Genomic DNA, 22,149 nt, shown 5'->3' with positions numbered 1-22,149 from the left:
TATGTATGTATGTATGTATGATTGCATGGTAAAAAACCTACCTGCAGAGTCCAGCCTTATTTGAGGTTTGCATGACATCACTGTTGTAGATTGTTTTGTTCCTCCCCTTAAATAAGGCCCATTAAGTTTTGTTGCAGTGAAAGTGCTGAGGGCAATGTTGTAGTGCCCTTTTAAAGCCATGCACACCATTGTTTGTGCCCCTCTCACCAAGTGATTAAGCAGTGCCGAGGGAGGCATTAGGAAATGTGCTCTTCTCATGCAACCTAGTACCACCTTATGCTGTGATCCGTCACAGGGGCTTTTGGCGTGGCATAGGTTGGCCTGAAATGAGGATAGGGCAAGTGTCAGTGACGTCAAGCTGGCTGGAAAAAGGCATTTCAATTTCTCTTCTGCACGCATGCAGTCAATATGCTCCCAAGCAGGAGGGAGTAAAAAAAAAAAACCTCTGGCAAAAAGTGTTGCTTCTTGAGCAAAGGGAATATATTCTAAGAAAATCCTGTTTAAGATGGCAAGCTCCAATGAGTGACAGTTAATGGTTTGGGCAAGTAGAAATAGCCACTGCTGTGTGGGAACGAGTTTGATTGTGTGTATACATGCATGTGGGCGTGTATGGACTTGTGTACTTTGGCTGGTTGAAGTAATACATCTTTGTTTCAAAAATATGTTACCATATTTATATTTCATGAAACAGAGGCCTTTGGAGAGTCTCCTTTGTCACTGTTGGCTTGCTTCAGAGTGTCCTTAGTAAGCATTAGCATTCTTGGAGTTTCCCGTTCCCAGAAAGCTACATTTTTTCAGAATGAGATTCTTAAAGGCCTCTTTCCTTGTACTCTCTGTTCCCAAGCCCCACTTTAGTTAGGAAGAAGTAAATGGCATTGAGTTTTTTTTACTTGATCCACCTGAGCTAACCACGAGGAATTTAAAAAGCCCTTTGTGCTCCTCCATTGTGTTTATAGTCTCCCCCTTCTTTTCTCACCGTGTCTTTCTTAAAGAGGTTAGTCTTTGCTTTGCTGCACTTTTAGGCCAACTTTTCCACTCGTTTGGGATCAAATGAGCTCAACAACAGTTGGATATGAAACACATCTCCTGTCAGCTTTAAAGCTGACAGGAGATGTAGATGTTGTTACTGTTCAAAGAATAACTGGCTCAGGCTCAAACATACGAACAATATCACGAGGTCTAATAACAAACACATATTGAACGCTAACTTCTCAGGAAGTCTTTTATATTCACCAGTGTTTTGAAGTTTTGTGCCTGTGTGTGGTTTTTTTATGGTTATGGATTGTGCTGTGAAAAGGAATATTAATTTGAATGTTCACAATCATTCCTCTACCTCAATATGACCTTGTCCCCCCCCCACTTTTTTTTTTTTTACTTCTAGTATGGCGATGTTTTGAATGTGATCATGTCGAGTAAGAAGAAAGGAAGTGCTGTTGCAGAATTTGCAACTGTGAGAGCTGCTGTAAGTACCTTAACTCCTGAATAAGAACCTCAGAAACCGTTTTCTTCAACATTCATTTGCCTCAAAATTCCAGGTCACCCGATGAGTTTGATTATTACTCAGAGTGATAGCTGTCATAGACTTCCGTGCCTGGGGACGGTCTGTGTGAGTGAAACTGATATTTTAGTCATTCTGTACCGCAGAAGTCCCGATGCTGATGGAAACCATTGGACGGACGGAACTGAGCCGTGTTATTGTTCCCCACTGTCTGGTTCCTCAGGCTCTTTGTCATCATGATGTACTTTTTTTGTTGTTGTGGTTTCCTTACCGCAACATGTGTTTCGCCTGCAGAAAATATGCCTGCCAGTCTACTGGGATCTAGGTACAGGTTCTGTTGTCTCACCCTGCCCATCTTCATGCCCCAGCTCCGGTGTTGGCCCACCTTTATTTAGGTGTTATGTGAACTGAACAAATACCCAGGTCCCACTCTGTACAAGGAGAAAGTTTTTTCGCCTTAATAATACTGGTCGATGACTCATTTGAATACCCACTCTCACATTTAGTTTTTTGTTTTTTTTAGGAGCTGGCTGTAAAGAATGAAAGTGGCGTAGCTGCAAATCCCCTGAAGATTTCCTGGCTTGAAGGACAGCCTGAGGTTTTTGCCGCAGCTTCTCATTCTGGGCAGTTCATGCCTTCACAGGTACCGGTATAACATTAAAATGCGCTGTTGTAATCCCCCTCCTCTCTCATAAAGCGTGTCAGCCCCATGTTATAAAATCCTCCGGCTACATTGCTTCCAGCACAAATACTCTTGCCTAAACACTGCCCCACAAAGAGAGGTATGTAAACGCTCAGAGCTTTTATTTTCGTATCAGTGGTGCAGATATTTCCCCGGTGCTTGCACTCCCATTCGTCTGACCTAGAACAATGTGTTTGGTTAAATGGTCCTCGGTTTATTTGTGGTGAGGTGCTGGCCCGGCACTGGCCCAGAGCCCCTCGTTGGCTGATCATTAATGGAAATGACCTGGCAGACCCCAGGATTGCTGCATTTCGTGTAGCAGTATGCAATAATGGTAGTCTGGCACGTGAGAAAGTAAAAATGGATATTTTGGTGCCAAGTGATTACATTTTTTTTCTTCCTATTAATTACTTTTAGATTTTGGCCTTTTTCATTAAGTCAAAAACCTTCTGATCATCTTAATATAACATTTTTTTTAATTTGAAGAATTAACCACCTATGGACCACAGTTTGCTACATAAAACTGCTGAACTGGGTTTCACCTCTCATGCTAGTGTGGGGTCTACGACCCCCTACACAGCATTAGTATCTGTGATTGAGTCTGCACACTGGGACTTGTCACACTAATCTCTTTAAATGTTATCATGGTAAACTGGTTTGCATTGCAGATATTCAAAGATGATTGCTTTAGCCTTTTTTCTTCTGTAACTCTGACTGGAAACATTACTATGCTAGAATTATTTTCAAATTAGCCTTCACTGAGAATACTTCTTGCTAAAGAGGTCCCACATGACATAATAGATAAACCATGGCAGATATTAGCGGTGTTGATCCACACCTATCCACGGGTCAGTGGGTGTGAATGTTCTTTTCAGATTCTTATCTGGGATCTACAAATCTGATCCCTCTCCTGTAGCCGACCCCTTCATAGTGTCCCAACATTATCCAGCTGCAATCACATATGAGCAAAGTGAGGACTTGGTTCTTTAACCTCATCAATCTAAACACAGCTCACAGAGTCAGCGTCTCGCCACAGGGAGCTCAGATACACGGATGACTTCACCCTTAACTTTAGTTCCATCTCTGCTGGGCTTAATAAATGAATTTGAGGCCAGTATGAGGAGCCTAATGGAGTAAAGGGAGGGGCAAATTCCCCAAGAAGACCCCCTCAGGGTACAGAGACTTTGATCTATCTCATGGTGTGTTAAATTTTTAACTTCTCTCACAGAGAGGAGTGTTGATCTTTTGGCTCTGTTTTTGTTGTAGATATGACATGATTTATAACTGGACCTACTGCATTCACCCAGTTTTTCTCACCGTGGATATTAATTTCAAAATAGGGGAGGGCCGTGTCTTTCGCACCATGTGGAATTGCTCCCCACGCTCTTGACTAAATTCAGACCCTTCATTTGGGAAAAGAATCCAATTTCTTTTCCTGATCGTTCACTTTTGCGTGTGTACCCGTTAACATTACTGATATGACAAATACGTCGTAGTGACAGGCTGAAAAATGGAGAGGTCGAGAAAATGAACCTTTAAATTTTCCCAGAAGTCCAAATGTTTCTTTTAGTACATGGTTCAAAATCTCAGTGAATGCTAAAAGAACCTATTATCCATTGCTAAACATTTCAGTGCAGTCCTATCCGAGAGCGGCAAATAGTTGCATCTGAAAAAGGGATTTCACATGGATAGTTTATCTTAACAAACTCTCGGATGTGGAATCCCCATCTATCTGTCTGCTTTGTTTTTGCCAGACCTGACGTTCATGCCTCCAGAGATATGATGCCATCATTAATCATTGTGTCTTGATTCATGGTTTATTGCTCAGTTTAGCATACCGTATTATTTAAAACGATTCTATTGTAAGGGTTTTAAATTTGAGCCTTCTATGCCTGCTTCTTCCATCAAGAGCCAGGGAATCATTGCAGGGTTGTCACGGCATAAACCAGATGCAGTAGATCAGCTATTCTAGGATTGTTTTTCCAGCCTGCTGGTTTGCTAGTTCTTTAAAAGTGCGTTATCACCTAAAATAGTCCTTGTGTCTGGAAGAGATGCATTGGATGTGGCCTTGCTGTTGGCATATTCAGTGCTGGCCTGAAACCTGCTCTTAATGAGATGATAGCTGTTTAGGAACAGCTTTCTGTTTATTGCAATGACCAGACTTAAAAGCTGAATATTTCTTTTCTTTTTTTTTTTTGGTTTTGTTCTATTTCACATTTCTGTTAGTAGCAAAAGTAAAAAGGAAACGAGCAGTGAAAATACATGAGACTGAAGGATGATTGGCCACTCACGAAACGGAGGATGGGAGATGTTTTAAAAAAAGATGTGCTGGTTTAGAATACATAGAAATCTATGCCTAAATGCATTTAGCTCATCATGCATATCATGAGAGGGAAGAGCTGTTTTCAATTTGCTTGATCCTCTTTGCAGCTTGATAATATTTTCTGTCTTGATACACGATACCGACAGCATAAACAAAAAACTGTTGGTTTTATGAAATCCCCTTTCATGTGTAAATACAAAAAAACAAACCAGACCAAAACAAAGACATGTAGCATTAGATTTCACTGGGAAGCACAATTACAGGCGCAGCACTCTTGTCCTATTTGCCAATACAGTATTTTTAATGTTTAAGTTGGTAGCCGACAAAAAACACAGCTCGTACGAGCTGCTTTAGAGGAATGACAAGATTTTTTTTTTTGTATTCTGCATGACATCAAGTTTAGATTTTAAAACGGAGGGAAGTGATGCCAGATGTGATTGGGATACTTCACAGTTTGGCCAGTTTTTTGCAGAGCAGACAAGATAATTTGTCTTCCATCACAGACTCTTTCATCTCGCATTAGCCATGTGGCTGAACATTTGCTCAAGTTGTGTCCTTCGCAGGACTTTCACACAGATGACAGACTGATAGAAAACCAAGGACACATGCATGCAGGAAAAATAAGATGCCAAGTATTATTTCTGATTTCTCTGATATTGCACAATTCTTCTTTCTCTTGTGAATAGATAAGGTTTTGATTGCTTAGGGAGTTATTGCATCGAGCAGGGCAACACAGTCAACACAGTGTAAATCTCTGCCAGTGAATAGCTCATTCTCCTGCTTATCCTGAAGTTTACTAACGGACTCTGGTTAGCTATTGATAGCCACCTCTTTGTGCTTTAGCTGTGCTTCAAAGTCCACTTTACTCTAGTGCAGCATTCATGCCTCTACTGTGCATGAAATTCTGCCGTGCGTGTCTAATTTTGGCCACCTCTACATAATATTATTGTGTTGCGGAGTCCTATATAAGCTGTAGTTTCTCTAGAAAAAATGATACAAACACATAAAACAATGTGTAAAATAAAGAAAAAAGCAATCTCATCATACGAGTATTTGATGTTTTTATTTGCTTTGCACAAAAATACATAAAAAACTATTTTTTTCTTCAGAAGGAAAAAAACATTCACAATGTGTTATTGGCAGAAGTCTACAAGAAACGGATATATAAGTGTTCCCACAAACAGTGCTGTTTCTGTTTTGGACTTGCATAGAATTCAAAATTTATTGCTTGAAGAACTTATTTTGGTTTCTAGATTTTGTACCATGACCCGTGGCGCTCTTAGGAATTTGACTTCTTCTGGGTTTTGTGCCACATCCCATCCCGATAACTCCCCAACAAAGCCGGAGTGAGGCTCGTCTCGACGTCTCCTCTGTAGGTTTGAGGAAAACGTATGGACGAGTGTTTCACGCGTGTTTCACGTGTGCTTCCCTTTGCTCGTGTGCCAGTGTGTGAGATGCAGCATGCATTTTTGCGTGTTGGGTGTATTTGGGTAGAAGGTAGTGTTTAAAGCCTCATCAGAACTTTTGCTACAGTAATGATGTTTCTGGTCTTCCTTCTCCCTCAACACCCCCTGCATATGTGGAAGTATCAAGTTACCCTTTACCACTTTTCTTCTCGTGCACTGCTCACCAGAGCATTGAACGCTGATTTGCAGCTAAGAAAACAGCCTGCTTTGGCTTCTTTTTTTTTCATTTTTCTTCTGAGGTCTTGGACCTGTGGCCTGGCTTGGTCGGTAGCCCAAACTGCCACCACTGGCTGGCTTTTATTGGAAGCAGGACTAAGTGTTTGTTTTCACTGCCTTGTTGGGAATGAGAGATGGGGGGTACCTTGGTCTACCATTGAGTGGGGCCTCTCAGATGCGTGCGGAGTAAAATTTGCCCTCTGCACACAACAGATTGGCAAGCACGCCAAGGCATCGCAGCTCCAAGGACCTTGGATTCCAGTCGTTGCGTTTCTTTTCTTAAACACAACAATCTTAAGTCTTAACAGCCGTCATCAGTGCCGTGATGTGTGGTTTGAAGAATTAAAATAGCTAAGGGGAAAAGTGAAAAGGTTGAAAATGTCAAGCTCTTAGTTTAACATGAAACAAAGTTTAATTATTAACTTAAACACTGGATCTGCCTCTGCAAAGGGTGATTGCTTGGAGAACATTAACTTTGTTTATGTGCCCCCTTTTCAAACAGAATCACGCATACTTTTTAGTAAACGCTGTGGATCACAGTGCTCTAGGAGCATATCCTGTGCCATTACAAAGTGTTCATCTGTGGTTTATTATTCATTGTTTGAGATTCTGCATTCCAAAAAAGCAGATATCTTTAGATTTATCCGAACATGATGAACAAAACAATATCCAAATGCGATGATTTCGTCTCCGATCAGGATTCTGGACAAGATGAGGCCCTTATTGCTCTCTATATTCCAAACCTTTAGTAAAGCCTCTCCGAGACATTTGGCTAATCTCTGGTTTATTTGTGCAGTTTGTCCATCACCTGAAGGACATCGTCAAGGATCGAAGGACCCAGGTCGAGGCTGAATGAAAAGCCACTGTCCTCATCCTTTTGTTGTCCCGTAGTTTTGTCACAGGTCTCGTTAAAGTCTTCATCCCCATCTGAACCTGTGCTGCCCCATCTGGAGCTATGAGTCTGATTAGAAGAAGTATTATTCCCTCTTTGGTACCCATCCTCTTTTTCAGCATCTACATTTCCTTTCTCGCTGTCCAGCAGGGGCAGAGAACTGCATTTCTTCCTTTTCTGGGAGTTATTGTGCTGGTGGTCCACAGACAAGTCAGGGGTCTTTTTGCTCTCAGTCTCGTCCAGATTCAGACGAGGCGGCTTTGGAGGCGGTGAGCAGGCCAGAAAGACGTTCTGCTCACTTCGGGAACTTTGTAAAAGCAGGTTGTGACTCAGCTTTAGAAAAGACAGATCTCCAAAGCTGTCGGCATTGTTTCCAATATGAGTGATGTGGCGGAAATCGGCGAGCGGTAGGCTGATCATGTTGACAGACAGAACCTCCTTCCTCTTGGAATTCCTGCTGGACCAGCGTCCAGAGGCTGGATTTCTGTGCAGCGATGCTCGGAGTGGCATCCTAGCAGATCTGGTTAAGATTTGCTTAAATGTTTCAGTTTAATCTTTTTTGTTTTTAATGTATCCTCAAAAGTCTTTGTAGTCTCTTTCTTCTTTGTTCAATTTGTTAGGAAGTTTTGATAATTAAAAGCATAACTCCCTCTGCAACGAAACACAAAAAGAGAGTATTAACATTTTAACAAATAACAGTTTGATACCACATTTCCCGCAGCAGCATGTCATCCAGGTTCTCTCTTATTCATGCTAGAACATGAAGGAGATCTGTGCTTGTGTTTGTCGTGTTTTTCAAAACCAGATGTAAGGATTTGACTGTGTCTGTTAGCTTTTTTTAAATTCACATCCATTGTGCAGCGATTGCACCTGCTAGCCTTGATTTTCATTTAATGAAATGCAGCAGTTATTTGGCAGCGCAGGGATGTTCAAACAATGCTTTGAACCTTTCATTTACAAATATTTACTTTTCAAATCCCCTCTTTTCCGATAAATGCAGGTGTGGTCTGCTGCACGTCTTCCAGAGGAAGTCTTCTAGTCCATTTAAGACTTCCAGTAAGAGAGTCAACAAAATAAATAAGAAAAAATGCCAGAGTGGTAATTGTTATCCTGTATGCGGTGCATTGTCTTCACTTTCTCACAACCTCTGTCAGAAATTATGATAATAACTTCACTTTAGAGCACATGTTTATAATTTCCTCAGAAGTCTAAATAACTGGGATACAATTAGTTTATTTTGCTGTGGTGTGAGAGGTATGCCCCGAGTCTGGATTTGAAAGTTATTTAAGATAAAATCAAATACAGCTATTCCATAAACAGCATCGCACTCTAGGCATTATCTTAGAGGATAAATCTGTTTTTAATGTCTTTTGGAGGATAATATAATCTTGAAATTTCATTTCCACCAACAAAACCTAAAACCTCTTGGTCACAATGACTCGAAAAAACAAAACAAGAAAGCGTTTTCACTTTCCGTGACCAGTAGTGATTTTAGTGAGCGAGACAGAACTCAGTTCATCAACGCAGGCACGCCGATTAGATAATCTCCTCTGTGTCTGTGATTTTTAAGCCTCCCAACAGCTTTGCCCACAGTTAGATCTGTGTTCGTGACTTGAAACACTCACTCTGTAAATTTGTAAACCACTTCGGCAAGCAGGTTTTGTTGGCCTGTAAAGGTTTTATCGGCACTTTAGTAGCAGCGGGAGATTGGAGCGCGCAGACTTGACTGCATTCCTTTCCAGACATGTCAGTTTGGCCAAGGAGGAGTCGTTGGGATTTTAGCCACGAGTATCGTGTTCAGGAAACACTTCGTGGCCAAGTTAAAAACTAAAGAAGCTCATTAAAACACATTGGCCAAGAAACACATTTTAAATGATGGTTCCGAACGCTCCATTAATTACACATCTCGGAGACTGATAAGGACTCAATCTGCTGAAAACTTTAACCACAATTAAAATAACTGATGTTAAGATTTTCTTCCTGCCGTGCAGTTACTTTAGTGAGAACTATAACAATAATTAGACAAAAAAAGAAAAGATGTTAGTTTTTACCTGTCTTGCTGGGAAAATCAAGGATAATTGAATCCCACACACGCACACCCGTGTCTGCCAGGAAGCTAGGCTGTGTGTACCTGCACACTCTCACAAACCTTCCTTTGACATGACGGGGCTTGTCAGCTGTTACAGAGAAGATCTCATTGAACCACCTCGAGACACAGAAACAATGTGAGCTACAACAGTCTTTTCCTCATCGTAGAAGAAAAGCTAAAGAAAGTATTTATGTACCATTTCTTACCCTTCTCTGCTTCAACGAGTGTTTTAGATAATCCTTGCAGAAAGATCTTTTTGTGTCTGGCTGATGAAAGTTATCTTCCCCTAAGTGATAAGCCAGGTGAGGTCAAAGTATAAGATTGTTAAGAGATCCAGGTATTTCTTAGTTGACATCTGAAGTCATCCCACCTCCAGTCAGGAGATTATATCATCCTGTTTGCGGAGTGAGTTGGCCTTTTAGTCGTAGGTGTTACAGTAAGTCCTGCTGGTTGATTGGCTGCACCCATCACCTGCGGGTGAGTCGGCACAAAGCACGAGCTCCCGGTTTAATTCCCATGACATTGAGAAAGGCAGAAACTGCCGTGCACGACTTATTCTTAAAGCTGAATGGTGTGACTGAGAGAAAGGAAAGGGGCGACGTATAGTTTGAAGTTTGAAGAGGTTGGTCATGTACAACTGATTGTGTTTTAATAAGAGTGTGTGAGACTGTTATAGATTGTGTGCTTATCTGGGGAAAAAAGAGGAAGTCCTAGTAAGTGAGAAACCGGTCAGCCCTAATCTGTCTTATTGTCCCTCTATTCTGCTGATTTCCTGATTTCCTGTCTGTTGTTGAGTTGAGCCCACTCCAAAGACTCTTCTGCCTGAGTGGAGGCCTGTAGCTATTCTGTGTAATCAAAGCTCTGTATCCCACACAGACATGTATGAGCAGGCACGCTGGATTTCACAAGCGGTTCACTTGCTGCATTTCTAATTCTCACGCCTCCAGCGTGTTGTCTTTGCTATGGAATGCTATAGTAATGGATAACACAAAACTGTGTCAGAGCAGAAAACGTTTGTGCGCTCGCTGGACCGTGTTTGCGTAAAAAGGTTTAAAGCCTCAAAGTTTCAGTAACACTCACTGCTACGCACTTTGATTGTGAGCCTTTTTTTGGGACTATTATCTTCTGAACAGTTGCATCTACCTGCGTGGTGATGTTTTAAAGATAACATATTTCATAATGCTGAAATATTGCCATGTGTTGGAGAAAGCTGTAGATCTGTGTGCAGTATTTGTTTGTTTTTGCCTTCCTCCCCAACCCTAAACATGCCGGGCGTGAAGGACAAATCGTATTTTTTAAGCGCTCCTTTGAAATCGATCCAATAAACAACATACGTCCCGCCCTCATCCTCTCTGCTGCTCTGCAACTCAGGACCAGAACAGTCTGCAAGAGCAGACACAATTACTCACGCAAATGAAATTATCATAACATTTACCCAAGGCCGAAACAGAACATTTTTGAACATCCCTCTTCTGAGAAACCCCCTCCTTCTTCCACCTACAACCACAAAACTGCTTTCATGCTAGAAGACAATCAGGGTGAAGAGCTAGTGTTATCTGTGGTATTTGGGTATGACCTCACAAGACCTGCTGTCTGACCAAGGTTGGGCTCAGTTTGTTAGCGGTGCTCTCATGCTATGTAGCCTCTGGGCTTATGCTTTTAGCCCGAACTGGATTTCTGCATAAGCCTCTTTTCTAAGGCCTGACCATAGTGGGCAATGTGGTTTGATGCAGCTATGCCGGGCCTGAAATCTGGGATGCTGCATGTTTTTGTTGTTGCAGGATAAAAAGTGTTTCCAGATATTGCTTTGACTGGCGCAACGATTCCAAACTGAGGCTTTGGTGGATATTCTTTTGGCTCTTTGTTGTATGTACTTCAGCTTCCGCTGATCAAGGCCCTCAGACAGCCAGCATTTAGAATAGATTTACTGCAAGATTTGGCTTTTATATGAAAAAGCTTTTTTGTTTTATTGGCAAATACTGGACATTGGGCTGTGATCAAATTCAGTGTGCAATACATCAATGAATTAACCAGATTATTTAGCTTGTAAGACTTGTTAAAGTAGTCATTCCCACCTGTCTGTATTTTGTATAAACAGTTTCTAGTAGTTTTCCTTTTATCATTTCTGGTGGGAATGTTTAAATATGCATTTGTCATCATCTTCAGCATTGTTGTCACTGTTCGTCTGCAAAGTTATGACTCAGTGATTAGCCGTCTGAAGGTTTTCCAACAGAAACTTGTCTGTGGGATTGCTAAGAGGAAGTGCAGACACTCGCTTGCATGATTCCAACATGACAGAGATCTGACACCGAAGCCCAGGTGTTACTTTACTGAATACCAAGCGCACACTCACCAACACATATGACGTAGCTAACAGTAGCTTCTAATCAACACAACAAAGTCACGTCAGGTCCAACACAGTAAGCGGATGGCTTGGCTGGGTAAAAACAAATATTCTCTGATGAGGTAATGCACTGCGGTGCCAAATGTCACAACACAATAAAGCAGCTGGATTATTTACATTTTGAGGTTTTACACCAAAGTTTGTCAGTCAGCGACAGAGACATTTAATGTTTTTGAGTTTTTCATTTGTGCGTGTGTCTGTCCCGGTATCATGATTGTCAAAGTCAAACGTGCTCAGAAAAATTGAAAAATAAAGTGAGTAGAATTTGGTCATCCAAGGTCACTGAGGCCTGATATTCTTCCCATTCTTGCAAACACAATATTTCAGGAGCACCACGAGGGAATTTCATCATAATCAGAATCTTTTACTGTCGTTATGCCAAAAACACAGAAAAATCATATGCTCTGCTATTCAGTGCAAGGAAAGCAATCTAACTATTCCCAAGAAATATAAACCATTTTAAAAGTGTTTCTGTTAACTGATACATGATAAACAACATAATATGTACGTGTATGTGTGCTCGAGTCATTATTAATAGCACAATTTTAAAATTTAAGGCAGTGCAACCTCATAAAAAGTTATTTGTTTGGGGTTTTTTTGGCCATAAAGGAATAATTTTTACATTCATTATTACATAGTTTGCAGAAATATCTGATTGGTGGCATTTTATGTCTCAAGTCAAAGGTCAGCTTCACTATAACATAATGCTTTATGACACTTTTTTGCATATACCAACTCGGGAGCAGAAAATTTCACATTTGGTCAGACACAAAATTGCCTATTAACCTTTATTGCCCTAAAAAGCAGCCTCGCCTCTGTCAGTGCCCCAGGGTGGCTGTGGCTACAATGTAGCTGCCATCACCAGTGTGTGGATGTGTGTGAATGGGTGGATGTGTAAAGCGCTTTGGGGTCCTTAGGGACTAGTAAAGCGCTATATAAATACAGGCCATTTACCATAAAAAAAATTGTTGGACCTACACTACATACTGTATTACTTTATGAATCTGGGCACACTGGGATGTATTCTGCAGTTTGATTGGTTAGTGGAAGCTTACACTCACAATGTGATAATGTAGGTTTGACTCGTGGCACTATTCTACATTCAAAAATGACCCGAGGATGTTTAACATATAGTATGGTGCTGCATTGTCTTTCATTCAGTTTCCTTTAACTCATTACCAGATCTTTTAATAAGGGAAAGCTATATTAGCATTATTATTATCATATTATGTAGTTTATGGTTGCAGTTTTGTGCTTTAAATAGTACTTTGTATTCTTTGTTACACAGAATATTGAAGACAAAATTGTTATGGATTTTTTGCATAGTTATTGCAGGATTTATTCCAAAGAATTTCAAAACCCATAAATTTGGAGGTATCAGTAAAATCTGAGGAATGTTATTTCTCCTGACACTGACTGATTAGTAATCATTGAATGATGGCTGTGAGTTTTAGATTAAACTGTAGATTTGTAGAGTTAATGTAAACAATACATACTGAGATCAGTTTTACTGGTTTTGCTTACTTTACATATTAATTAGTGTAGATAAGGAACACATGCACAAACAAAGTAAACAGAAATCTGCAATTGTTGTGCCATTTTATTTCTTTTTTTTTTTTTCCTTGTGTAATACCTCGGCTCATTTTTTTGACATCTCCAAGGTTCAGATGGTGTTCTTGCAGTGCCCTGGCCTCCTTTGTTTTAATAGCAAATCTGTTGCAATCAGAGGGCTTTTCCAGGAAGGCTGGAATGTGAAAGACATAATTTTGCTTTTACAACAATGTATTGTTGGATATTACAGAAACCAAACCCCCACATTTCCCTATTCAAGGATCCCTGAGCTCATCCATCATAAAGAGAAATGCAAGGGCACCAGGAGTTCAGGTCTTTGCTGCCATTTCTCTTTTCACTGTTTATATCCTTTACTTTTACAGATTCCAAAGGCACTTTTCTGACTCCACCCTGCACGCTTCTATTCTGTTGAATACTGTGTATACCCATGAGCGTAGTTATATAGCTTATATGGGGTGTTTGAGTACAGCAAAGCTAATATGATTGAGCTGATGAGCTAATATAATTACAACTTTAGCATTTTAGCTTTCGTTGTATTTTTTTAAGTCCCAGAAATGATTTAGATGACAGACTGGAATTATTATCAAACATTATGAAACTTCGTTAGCTACCTGCATCCATATACTGGAAGGATGCAATGCACAAATACACATGCTCGCTAATTAGTGCTGATTAGCAGATTAAAAATATAGTCACCAAAACTGAGCCACACAGGTCTTGTATGGTCTCTGCCATAGCAGGCAGTAATAATTATTTGATAATTTCATTTAAAAAAAAAAAAATGGCATCAACACCACAAACATAGTTGAGAAATCCAGTTCAGTGACTTCAGTTAGCTTAGGTGAGCAGGGTCGTGTCCAGGATTTGTTTTGTAAATGGGGTGGCACAGGCGAATCAAGAACAAAAAGGTTTATTACTTAAAACGTGGTGCTGCACAGTGTCCAAAATATAGTAGAAAAAAGAGAGTATCCCAAGTTAGAAATACTTCAAATACAAGTATATTAAATTTGTACTTTAGTAAAGTACTTGAGTAAATCTACTTAGTTACATTTCTTATGGCTCTCTCAATACTCTCATGCAAAGATGTTGGACATTGTAAGACTGGCAGTACACTATGCCAATGACATTGGTATTGGGGGGCACCAGCATCCTGGTGCCCCCCCCCATGCCCTGTTCTGGATACGCCCCTGCAGATGAGACCTGGTAGACAGCTCCTGTAGCTGCCAGTATGCCTGGCAATGTGGAAATCAAAGCCATACCCTTAATTTTAAGCCTCAACAGTATCCAAATGGACAAGTTATATAAAAAAACCCAAAACAAAAAACACCCACAATACAGTTATGAAAGGTTCCAACATTTGTCTTTCCATCATTATCGAGCAACAAACGTATTATTTATTTTCCTGTTCCAGGCCGCAAACATGTTTTTTAAAGCTATTACGTTGAACTCTATTGAAGCTGACTTGGTGTTGGTACCAGTCATTCCAGCAGCTATGTTTTTGTTTTTTTTTGCAGTTTAATTTGGCTGCTTTGATCAGACGTACATTTTCTGTCAAATAAAGGAAGTTTGTGCATTGCATGAGAGGGGCTAAAAACAGGAAGTACATTTGGGTCTCGACCTTTGTGGTTTGTTTGTTCTTTACTTGCAAAAGCGGTGTAGTAGAACAAACCTTTGGGGTTTTATGTCTGCTGACTTCTGTAATGAATGTTGATTAATCCGCTACCATTTAGAAAGCTTAGGTTTTGTCTGCACGAGAATTTCACCTCGGCTCCAGTGATGCATCTGCAGTAAGGCTGCCTCTTTGTTTGTGTTAGCATGAGCGCTTGGGTACCTTCACATACACACACACGCCCAAACGATCTCTATACTGGTATTTGCCTTTCATAAATCACAGCTCGGTGACACACACACAAATACAGAAACACACACTACGCCACCACACGCCCGCCAGTTAAATAGTTCCTTGATTAACTTCACCGCAGTGGATCAGAGCACACATTTTAGCTGGGACCACAGAGCAGGCTTGTTAAAAAACCCATTCTTAAGCTTTGGAGGACTTTAAAGTCACCTCGGCACTGCAACCGTCTAGTTGAAGACATGTGATGCTTTATGGTGTTAATGAGTGATCCATTTATCAAATTTGAATTGGTGAGCCGTCAAGTTGCAAGGTTAAAAGCCGTTAAGCGTGAAATGGCAAGATTTTAACGGAAGCTGTTTTGAATAGATGTAGTTTCACTTTACTCGTGTCCGCGCTTGTCTGTCTCTATTAAATGTTCAAACACTTTTTCAATCACTTGTCCTCACACGCTCGGCGATCTGACAACTTGTGCTGCGGCCACCTGCGCTCCTGCCATGCCTCCTGCCGTGTGTGGGAACGACTTTTAAGAGCGTGTGTGTGCTGCTTGACTCACAGCACTTGTGGTGATCATGATGTCATTACTGGCCTGGGGTCAGGCTGGGGTGTGCTTTTTCGAGGCCTCGCCATGCGCTGATGTCACGTAGCTAATCCTCAGCTTGTTTATATGTATGCATTTGTGTGTGTGGTTGTGTGTTTTACGACTATTCCACCTCAGCGGTGGCCTTGAACCCTCCTGTCTTGGCTTTGTACAGTGGCCCATTGTTTGTGTTTTGTGGTTTCCCGCTCACCCCGGATCTTGGCGTTAAGGCACCAAACACCCACCCGCCCCTACACACACTTGCAGACACACACAGACATAGACATGCAAATATGTACCCACCAAGTGTTTAGTTACAGAGTGATGCACTGGCTAAATATGTATATTGTAAGTTAACACCCGAGGCAAGGAAACTTCCCTCATTCTGAGAAGAAATGCGTCACACTGCCCATAAAGCACCTGTTAATGCACAGAATTCCCCTACATCATTAGTGTCGTGCAGTCTGCCCATGATGCCATAATCATGCTGGGCTGAGAAAAAGGCAGACCAGTTCTAAAAGTTTCCTGGTGCACTTCAGCATTGTGCCCAGTAGGGGGCGTAGCAGAGTATGGTTAGATTTGCTGTATAGGCAGGAGGATTTCCACAGCTTCTTGTATATTTGCTTGTGTTTTGTTTAATTTTAAGTTACAAGAGTTGTTTATTTACCTAATAGTGTTCGCGTGATATTTCATAGTTACGTGTCAGACGGGGGCTTGAGCTCACGTTATTGGAATGATAATAGCAGCTTTCCTCAATCCAGGGGTGGCGTAGGGGGGAGTGAGGGTAACGTCCCCCCTCACCGACCCTCTCTTTTTTTTCTTCTTCCTCCACACTAGACCCTCTTTCTCCCCAGCACACGGATGCTGGAGTCCCTATGATATTTTCCAGATGCCTTAGCGAGTGCATCGACAAAACTTACCACTCATCAGATCACTCTCCGTCCTTAATGCACACGCTCACTCTCTCCTGCAGCTCACTGTCTTGTTAAAGAGACACTTCCTTGGCTCAGCAGACTTCCTTGATATAATCTGTTCAAAGAATGGCTTTCTTTGTGTACACGTGGTCTTCCTTCCTAATCAGTGATGGGATGATGGTCTCCATGAGTGCATATGTTTGTGTTGCACATACAGTATAAGCACAATCCTGGTGAATTTTAAATTGAAGTTGTCAGATTTAAATTTTTTCTTAAAGTGTTTTCTCGTTTCATCACAGTCTGTTTCTTGTGTTTCGATCTTGGTTGACCGGTGTGTGGCATTGGTCATTGCACAGATATTTGTGTGTGTGTGTGTGGGTGTGAAAGCCCTTTTGGGCTGTGTTCCACCCTGCTTGATTAGCCATTAGCCAGTGGCTGCCCTCTCTGATTTCCCCCCACAGTATGATAATCCGTCGCCATCATCATCCAAGCCAAAGCCCTGCCAGCAACTGCCAGGCCCAATTCCAGCCCACATTTTAGGTTTAATGACCTAAGGCAGTGGAATTACCCCATCACAGTTTCTCTGTGGGCTGCTGTCTCATGCATGTTCACCATGTCGTCATGCAAATGTTAACTGAGATGAGAGCATGTGTCCAAATCTGCCTCTCTGCGCCGCACTCAAAGGCCTGGTTGTGAAAGCAAACAGAAACTGGACATTGACTGCATTTTGGTTTTTTTGCGTGTGTGTCTGTGGTCAGCTTTGAATGAGCAACATGATGTTGCGTGTCTAACACAGTCATCTTTCCTCCACTGGAGGCTTTCTGTGTAGAGTTTACATGTTGTCGCCATGCACTCCAGCTTCCTAGGACATGCGTGTTAGGTTAAGTGGTGATTATAAATTGACCCTAATTTGTGTGAATCTGAGTGAATCTGATTGTGACTTGTTCTCTCTCTCTGTCTTTTTTCCTTGTGTTAGACTAACAAACTGTACCTCTCTTCTCGCCCATGTAACAGCTAGGATAGGGTCCAGCCGTCCCGCAGCCCTGAATTAGCCAAACGTTGGATGGCTGCCTTGAAGGACTGTTGTCATGATCTAAAAATCCAAGATGTTTGGCTTTTCTTATGACTCTGTCGCAGGATCACAGGATCGCTCCACAGATTTTACACTTCAAGTTCAGCTTACTTGTGAGGAGGACTGCACAGACATTTTTTTGTAGCTTTATACGTTTTTTTGACAATTCTGAGAAATAGAACTCTCAGTGATACAATCAGGATTTTCACTGTTTAAGCTTGGACACCATACATTTAACGGGAATGCTGCTCACTGATGAAAACGCTGCTGCTTATAAATAAAATTCAAGGGTTTTCGTGGCTTGAACCTTAAGTAGAACTAAAAGTTGATCTGTCATGAAATCTGATAGAAACTACTCTGTTGAATTGATTTTCTAAATCAACTGATTGTCTGGTCTATAAATAAATCTTCTTATGAATCTTGTTTTTGTAAGTCCTACTAGTCTGTGTAGCCCTGTTTCACATTATGATAATATCCACTTTTTTGTTATCACCCCTTTAGGCTTCCCTGTCCAATGAGCGTGACTACGAAAGCATTGTGATGATGAGGATGAGGCAGGCCGCCGAACGTCAGAAACTCATAGAACAAATGCAGAGGGAAGACGAGGAGGAAGCTGCCACGTCGTAGCACCACAGGACAGCGCTGTGAGAAATATTAGATGTAATCCTGCATCAGGCTTTAGTTTCATAAAGCCTCTTATTTGTTTTTATTATTTTTTTGTATGTAATGTGATGTGTGGCAAAATAAACAATTTTCATAAACAAACAAAAAACAGTTTTTGTGTCATGGCCTTTCCTGAGAAGAGATGTGAGAACCAGCAGGGTTTGATGCACAGCTGGGTAGTGCCAGAGAGTAGATACAAATTTGGAGATTTAAAATGATTTAGACTGGAATGCATCTTATGACTATGTAATTGCACTATGGTGTGTGCGTTACAGGCCTCTGGGGATTGATTACTGGTCTATTGGTCTAAGCATCACTAAGTACTAATACATTTCTAGGTATTTTTTTTGACAGAAAGTCTTTATTTATAGTGTTGTAATATTTTATTATCCTTTTCTTTATCCAGGTGAAAGTCTAATTAAGATTTAAATCTCATTTCCTAGAGAGAGCAGGCCATCATGGCAACAAAAGTTACAACAAATACAACATAAGTTCAAACCAAATACAACATTCCATAGAAACAAGTGAGCACAAAATAAGCAACAGCAGATCATAAAAACAGTCACACTGACTAAAAGAGTTATTCTCTCTGTCCTCTCCCTCAGTTCCTTCTGTAGATTATTCCTGGAAACAGGGGCGCCATATTTAAAAGCTTTTTCCCAGTTGTCTTCTGATTTTTGTTACAGTCATTTGTATGACATTGTGAGAGCGAGGCTATATTGGATGTGGCTTTTACACATATAAACACACAGATAAGAGGGAACCAGCCCAAGGAGAGATTTATAGATAAAAACCAACCAATGAGAAAGTGGAGATCTACAGAGATGGTCAGGATTTCAAGAGCCAGTAATAAAACGTAAAACACAATGGTAGACAGTATCTAAGCTTTTTAGATAGTGGGCAGGTGCATTCCTAAAAAGCAGGTCACCACAATCCAATAAAAGTAAAAAAAAAAAAAAGTTGCATAAAACAAGTGTTTCATTTACTTGGAGAGAGAAACAACATTGATTTTTTTTAAAAGGTAACATAATTTCAACTTGGACACAAGCCTTTCAATGTGAGTTTAAAATGACAAATTCTGATCTATAATGATACTTAGATACTTATAAGATGTGACCATTTCTATTTAGGTCCATTAAATGGTTTTAATCTCAGGAAACGTTAATAACAACTAACATGAAGTTGGATTTCTCTGCATTTAAAACGAACTTAGGTTGAGTTAAACGGAACTGAACAAAATCAAAGCCATACTGCAGAAATTTAAGGAGTTGTGCTGCTGATGGAGATGAAGAATAGATAACTGTATCATCTGCAAAAAGATGAAATTGAATGTTTGATAAATTTTCAGAAAGGTTATTTATATAAAGAGAAAAAAGTAATGGCCCTAATATGGATCCCTGAGGAACTCCTTTGGATACTGGGCAAAAAGAGGGAGAACACCCAGCAATGTGGACACATTGTGTTCTAGCTGACAAGTAATTTGAAGACCAACTTACAACATTTACAGACAGACCAAAAATCTTTAGTCTGTTTACTAAAATGACTCGGTCAACTGTGTCGAAGGCCTTCGACAAGTCAAGAAAAAGAGCAGCGCAGTATTCTTTGCAGTCCATTGCATCATTAATGTCCTTCAACAGTTTAATAGCAGCGGTAATGGTGCTGTGTTGTTTTCTGAATCCGGACTGCTGTTGGTAAAGAACCGAATTTTGTCCAAAAATTCTTTTACTTGTTCACTAATAAAGTTTTCTAGAACTTTTGCTAGAACACACAATTTAGATATGGACCTGTAGTTATTAACATCTGAAGGATCACCTTTTAACAATGGGAAACCATAGGCAGATTTCCATATTGCAGGGATCTCATTGTTCAAAAGGCTGAGATTAAAAATATAAGTTAGTGGTTCTGCTATAAAATCTGCAACCAACTTAAGAAAATAAGGATCAAGCTGATCTGGCCCTGCAGATTTATTTGGATTCAACAGATTTAAGGTCCTGTGGTCTTCAAAGAAATTTGGAAGAGAAAAGCTGAAGGATTGGTCCAAAGATTCAGTTTGAGTGGTAAAAGAGAGAGCCTCCTGTTTATTAGGCAGTTTTAAATATGGATGTAAAGATTCAAATAAAGACCTGGAAGAAACAAAAGACTCATTAAAGCAGTTTAGAATTTCACATTTTTCCGTCTTTTACAAAAAAAGCTGGCATCTCATTGGTAGTTTTGTCCCTATAAGAACATGTTATAATTTTTTTTTAGGATCGTTAAGATGTTCAGTAGTTTTTGAAAGATAAAATTCTGATTTGGCTTTTAATGAAGAAGGCTGAATGATTTCTTAGCTGTCTAAAAATCAGCCAATCTGCCTCAGATTTAAAATCTCTGGCATTCATTTAGGGCCAATTTCATTAAAATCTAAAGTGGACAGTTTGTCACTAAGTGAATTTAAAGCCTCAATAATAGCTGAGGGGGGTCTCTAACAACCTACAATAGGAATAAAATGGTCCTTAAAAAGTTGGAGCTTAAATGCAGGAAAGAAAGAAAGAAACAGTTTAGTAAAAGATTAAAAGATACTGAAGAATAACATGGAATTAGTTTTTTACATAAATTGCAACACTAACACAATGAAAAAAAAATTGTAGCCCGTTATTGCAACGTCTTTGTCAGTAATTGCTATTGTTAGCCAAGTTTCAGATAATGTAAGAATATCAGTATCCAATGTGTTCACCCAAATTTTTCACTAAGTCCAGTTTAGGAAGAAGATTAGTGACATTTAAATGAATAATACCAAGTCCCAATCTAGCTTTAAATCACAAGGAACATTTAAACATTTGTAATCTGGACCAGGATTAGGCCGTATATATTTCCAGATAAAAGCAGCAAAAGAACAACGAAGCCTTTTTTTAGTAGTATCACAGACTGATTTCTCTTATTGCTCAGTCTCTTTGGGAGGTGAGAGCACAGGGAAATAAACCAGTCATATGGAATAAATAAATGAATTAAATCAGACAAACTGAGATCTGCACTGATGTTCCCTATGAGAGGACTAGAAAATGAGGTTTATCTTGCTCTCCAGACTGTTGTTGTGCCTCACGTGGACAGAGAGCCCAAAGAGATTGGCCTTGCTACACCACACATAATCAAAGTTGCATAATGCTGTAATTTGCATCTGTCAACCATTGTCTGGTTCAGTGTGACTACTCACTGCCTCATTATTCAAGCCAAACAAGTGTGATGTAAAAAAAAAAAAAATCATTCTTGTCTGCACTCTCATTCAGAAGCCCTGATCCAAACCACAGACTCTCTGGTGTAACTACGTGGAAATCGTTTTTTCGTCCATCCTAAACCAGTAATCAGGCTGCGATTGGAACACAAGGTAGGCTTTTATGGAATTCTTGTGGGCTTGTGTGATGAAAAGTGAACATACTAGAGGCCCTCCATTATAAGAGTTGGTGGTTTAGATGATTTTTCCCATTTCTTTGTATTCACTAGAGAAATTGTCTACTCCTGGGTCTGATCTTTGGTGGACATTGAACATGTGCATTTTCTATGCAAATCCTTTATTTTATAAAACTCAAACAAATGGTAAAAAAAACAAACAAATTACTTCGTCATGGATCTTCAAATCCAGTTTTTATTTTGCGACTGACGAGAGTGAGTAGCTTTGTGTAATTTACACGCCATAGCAGTTCCTTGCAAACACTTGCTTTGAACAGAAGGTGGTTGTGGCCCTCCGATGACCATGTTGGGGATGTCCTCTCCCTTTATCATCATGCAAACCCAAGAGTAAGAGAACCAGTGTTCAGAGCAATCTGAAGCTTGAGCTTTTGGGTTATAGAGACGGTGTGTACATCAACTGACCTTCTTATTTTAAACATGAACATTCACCACAAAATGTATATACTAGGGGTGCAACGATACACAAAATTCACGGTTCG

General features: G+C 40.3%; 2 protein-coding genes across 5 annotated transcripts in view; one reads left to right on the top strand and one right to left on the bottom strand.

Annotated features, from left to right (window-relative positions):
- dnajc17 (DnaJ (Hsp40) homolog, subfamily C, member 17) overlaps positions 1–22,138 on the top strand; it is a 39,251-nt gene extending 17,113 nt beyond the window's left edge. Inside the window, exons 9-11 of the mRNA XM_005916923.3 lie at positions 1,382–1,462; positions 2,022–2,141; positions 18,065–22,138. Coding sequence (XP_005916985.1) covers positions 1,382–1,462; positions 2,022–2,141; positions 18,065–18,190 — 327 coding nt within the window. The 3' untranslated portion in view covers positions 18,191–22,138. The remainder of the gene's footprint in view (positions 1–1,381; positions 1,463–2,021; positions 2,142–18,064) is intronic.
- Positions 1,346–10,031, bottom strand: LOC102291590 (cdc42 effector protein 3). Of its 4 annotated transcripts, none has more exons than XM_042218263.1 (3): positions 9,363–10,031; positions 9,129–9,283; positions 1,346–7,728 (listed from the first exon to the last, which is right to left on the bottom strand). In XM_042218263.1, exon 3 carries the CDS (start codon positions 7,585–7,587, stop codon positions 6,970–6,972), a length of 618 nt encoding a protein of 205 aa, XP_042074197.1. In that variant the 5' UTR covers positions 7,588–7,728; positions 9,129–9,283; positions 9,363–10,031; the 3' UTR covers positions 1,346–6,969. The 4 variants fall into 4 exon arrangements, with proteins under 4 accessions (XP_042074197.1, XP_014187470.1, XP_014187469.1 ...); XM_014331984.2 differs by having other exon boundaries at positions 9,129–9,254; positions 9,373–10,031; XM_014331983.2 differs by having other exon boundaries at positions 9,373–10,030.
- Positions 22,139–22,149: the final 11 nt, after the last annotated feature.

This window comes from Haplochromis burtoni, unplaced genomic scaffold (assembly GCF_018398535.1).
Source record: "Haplochromis burtoni strain Fernald_Lab_line unplaced genomic scaffold, NCSU_Asbu1 Contig_16, whole genome shotgun sequence".
In the NCBI taxonomy this organism is placed as follows: Eukaryota; Metazoa; Chordata; class Actinopteri; order Cichliformes; family Cichlidae; genus Haplochromis; species Haplochromis burtoni.
The sequence above is the reverse complement of the archived record's forward strand: the minus strand, read 5'-3'. Positions and strand labels throughout refer to the sequence as shown.

Excerpts from the sequence above, each read along its gene's own strand:
- LOC102291590 (XM_005916922.2), bottom strand. The coding sequence starts at position 7,587 with ATGCCACTCCGAGCATCGCTGCACAGAAATCCAGCCTCTGGACGCTGG.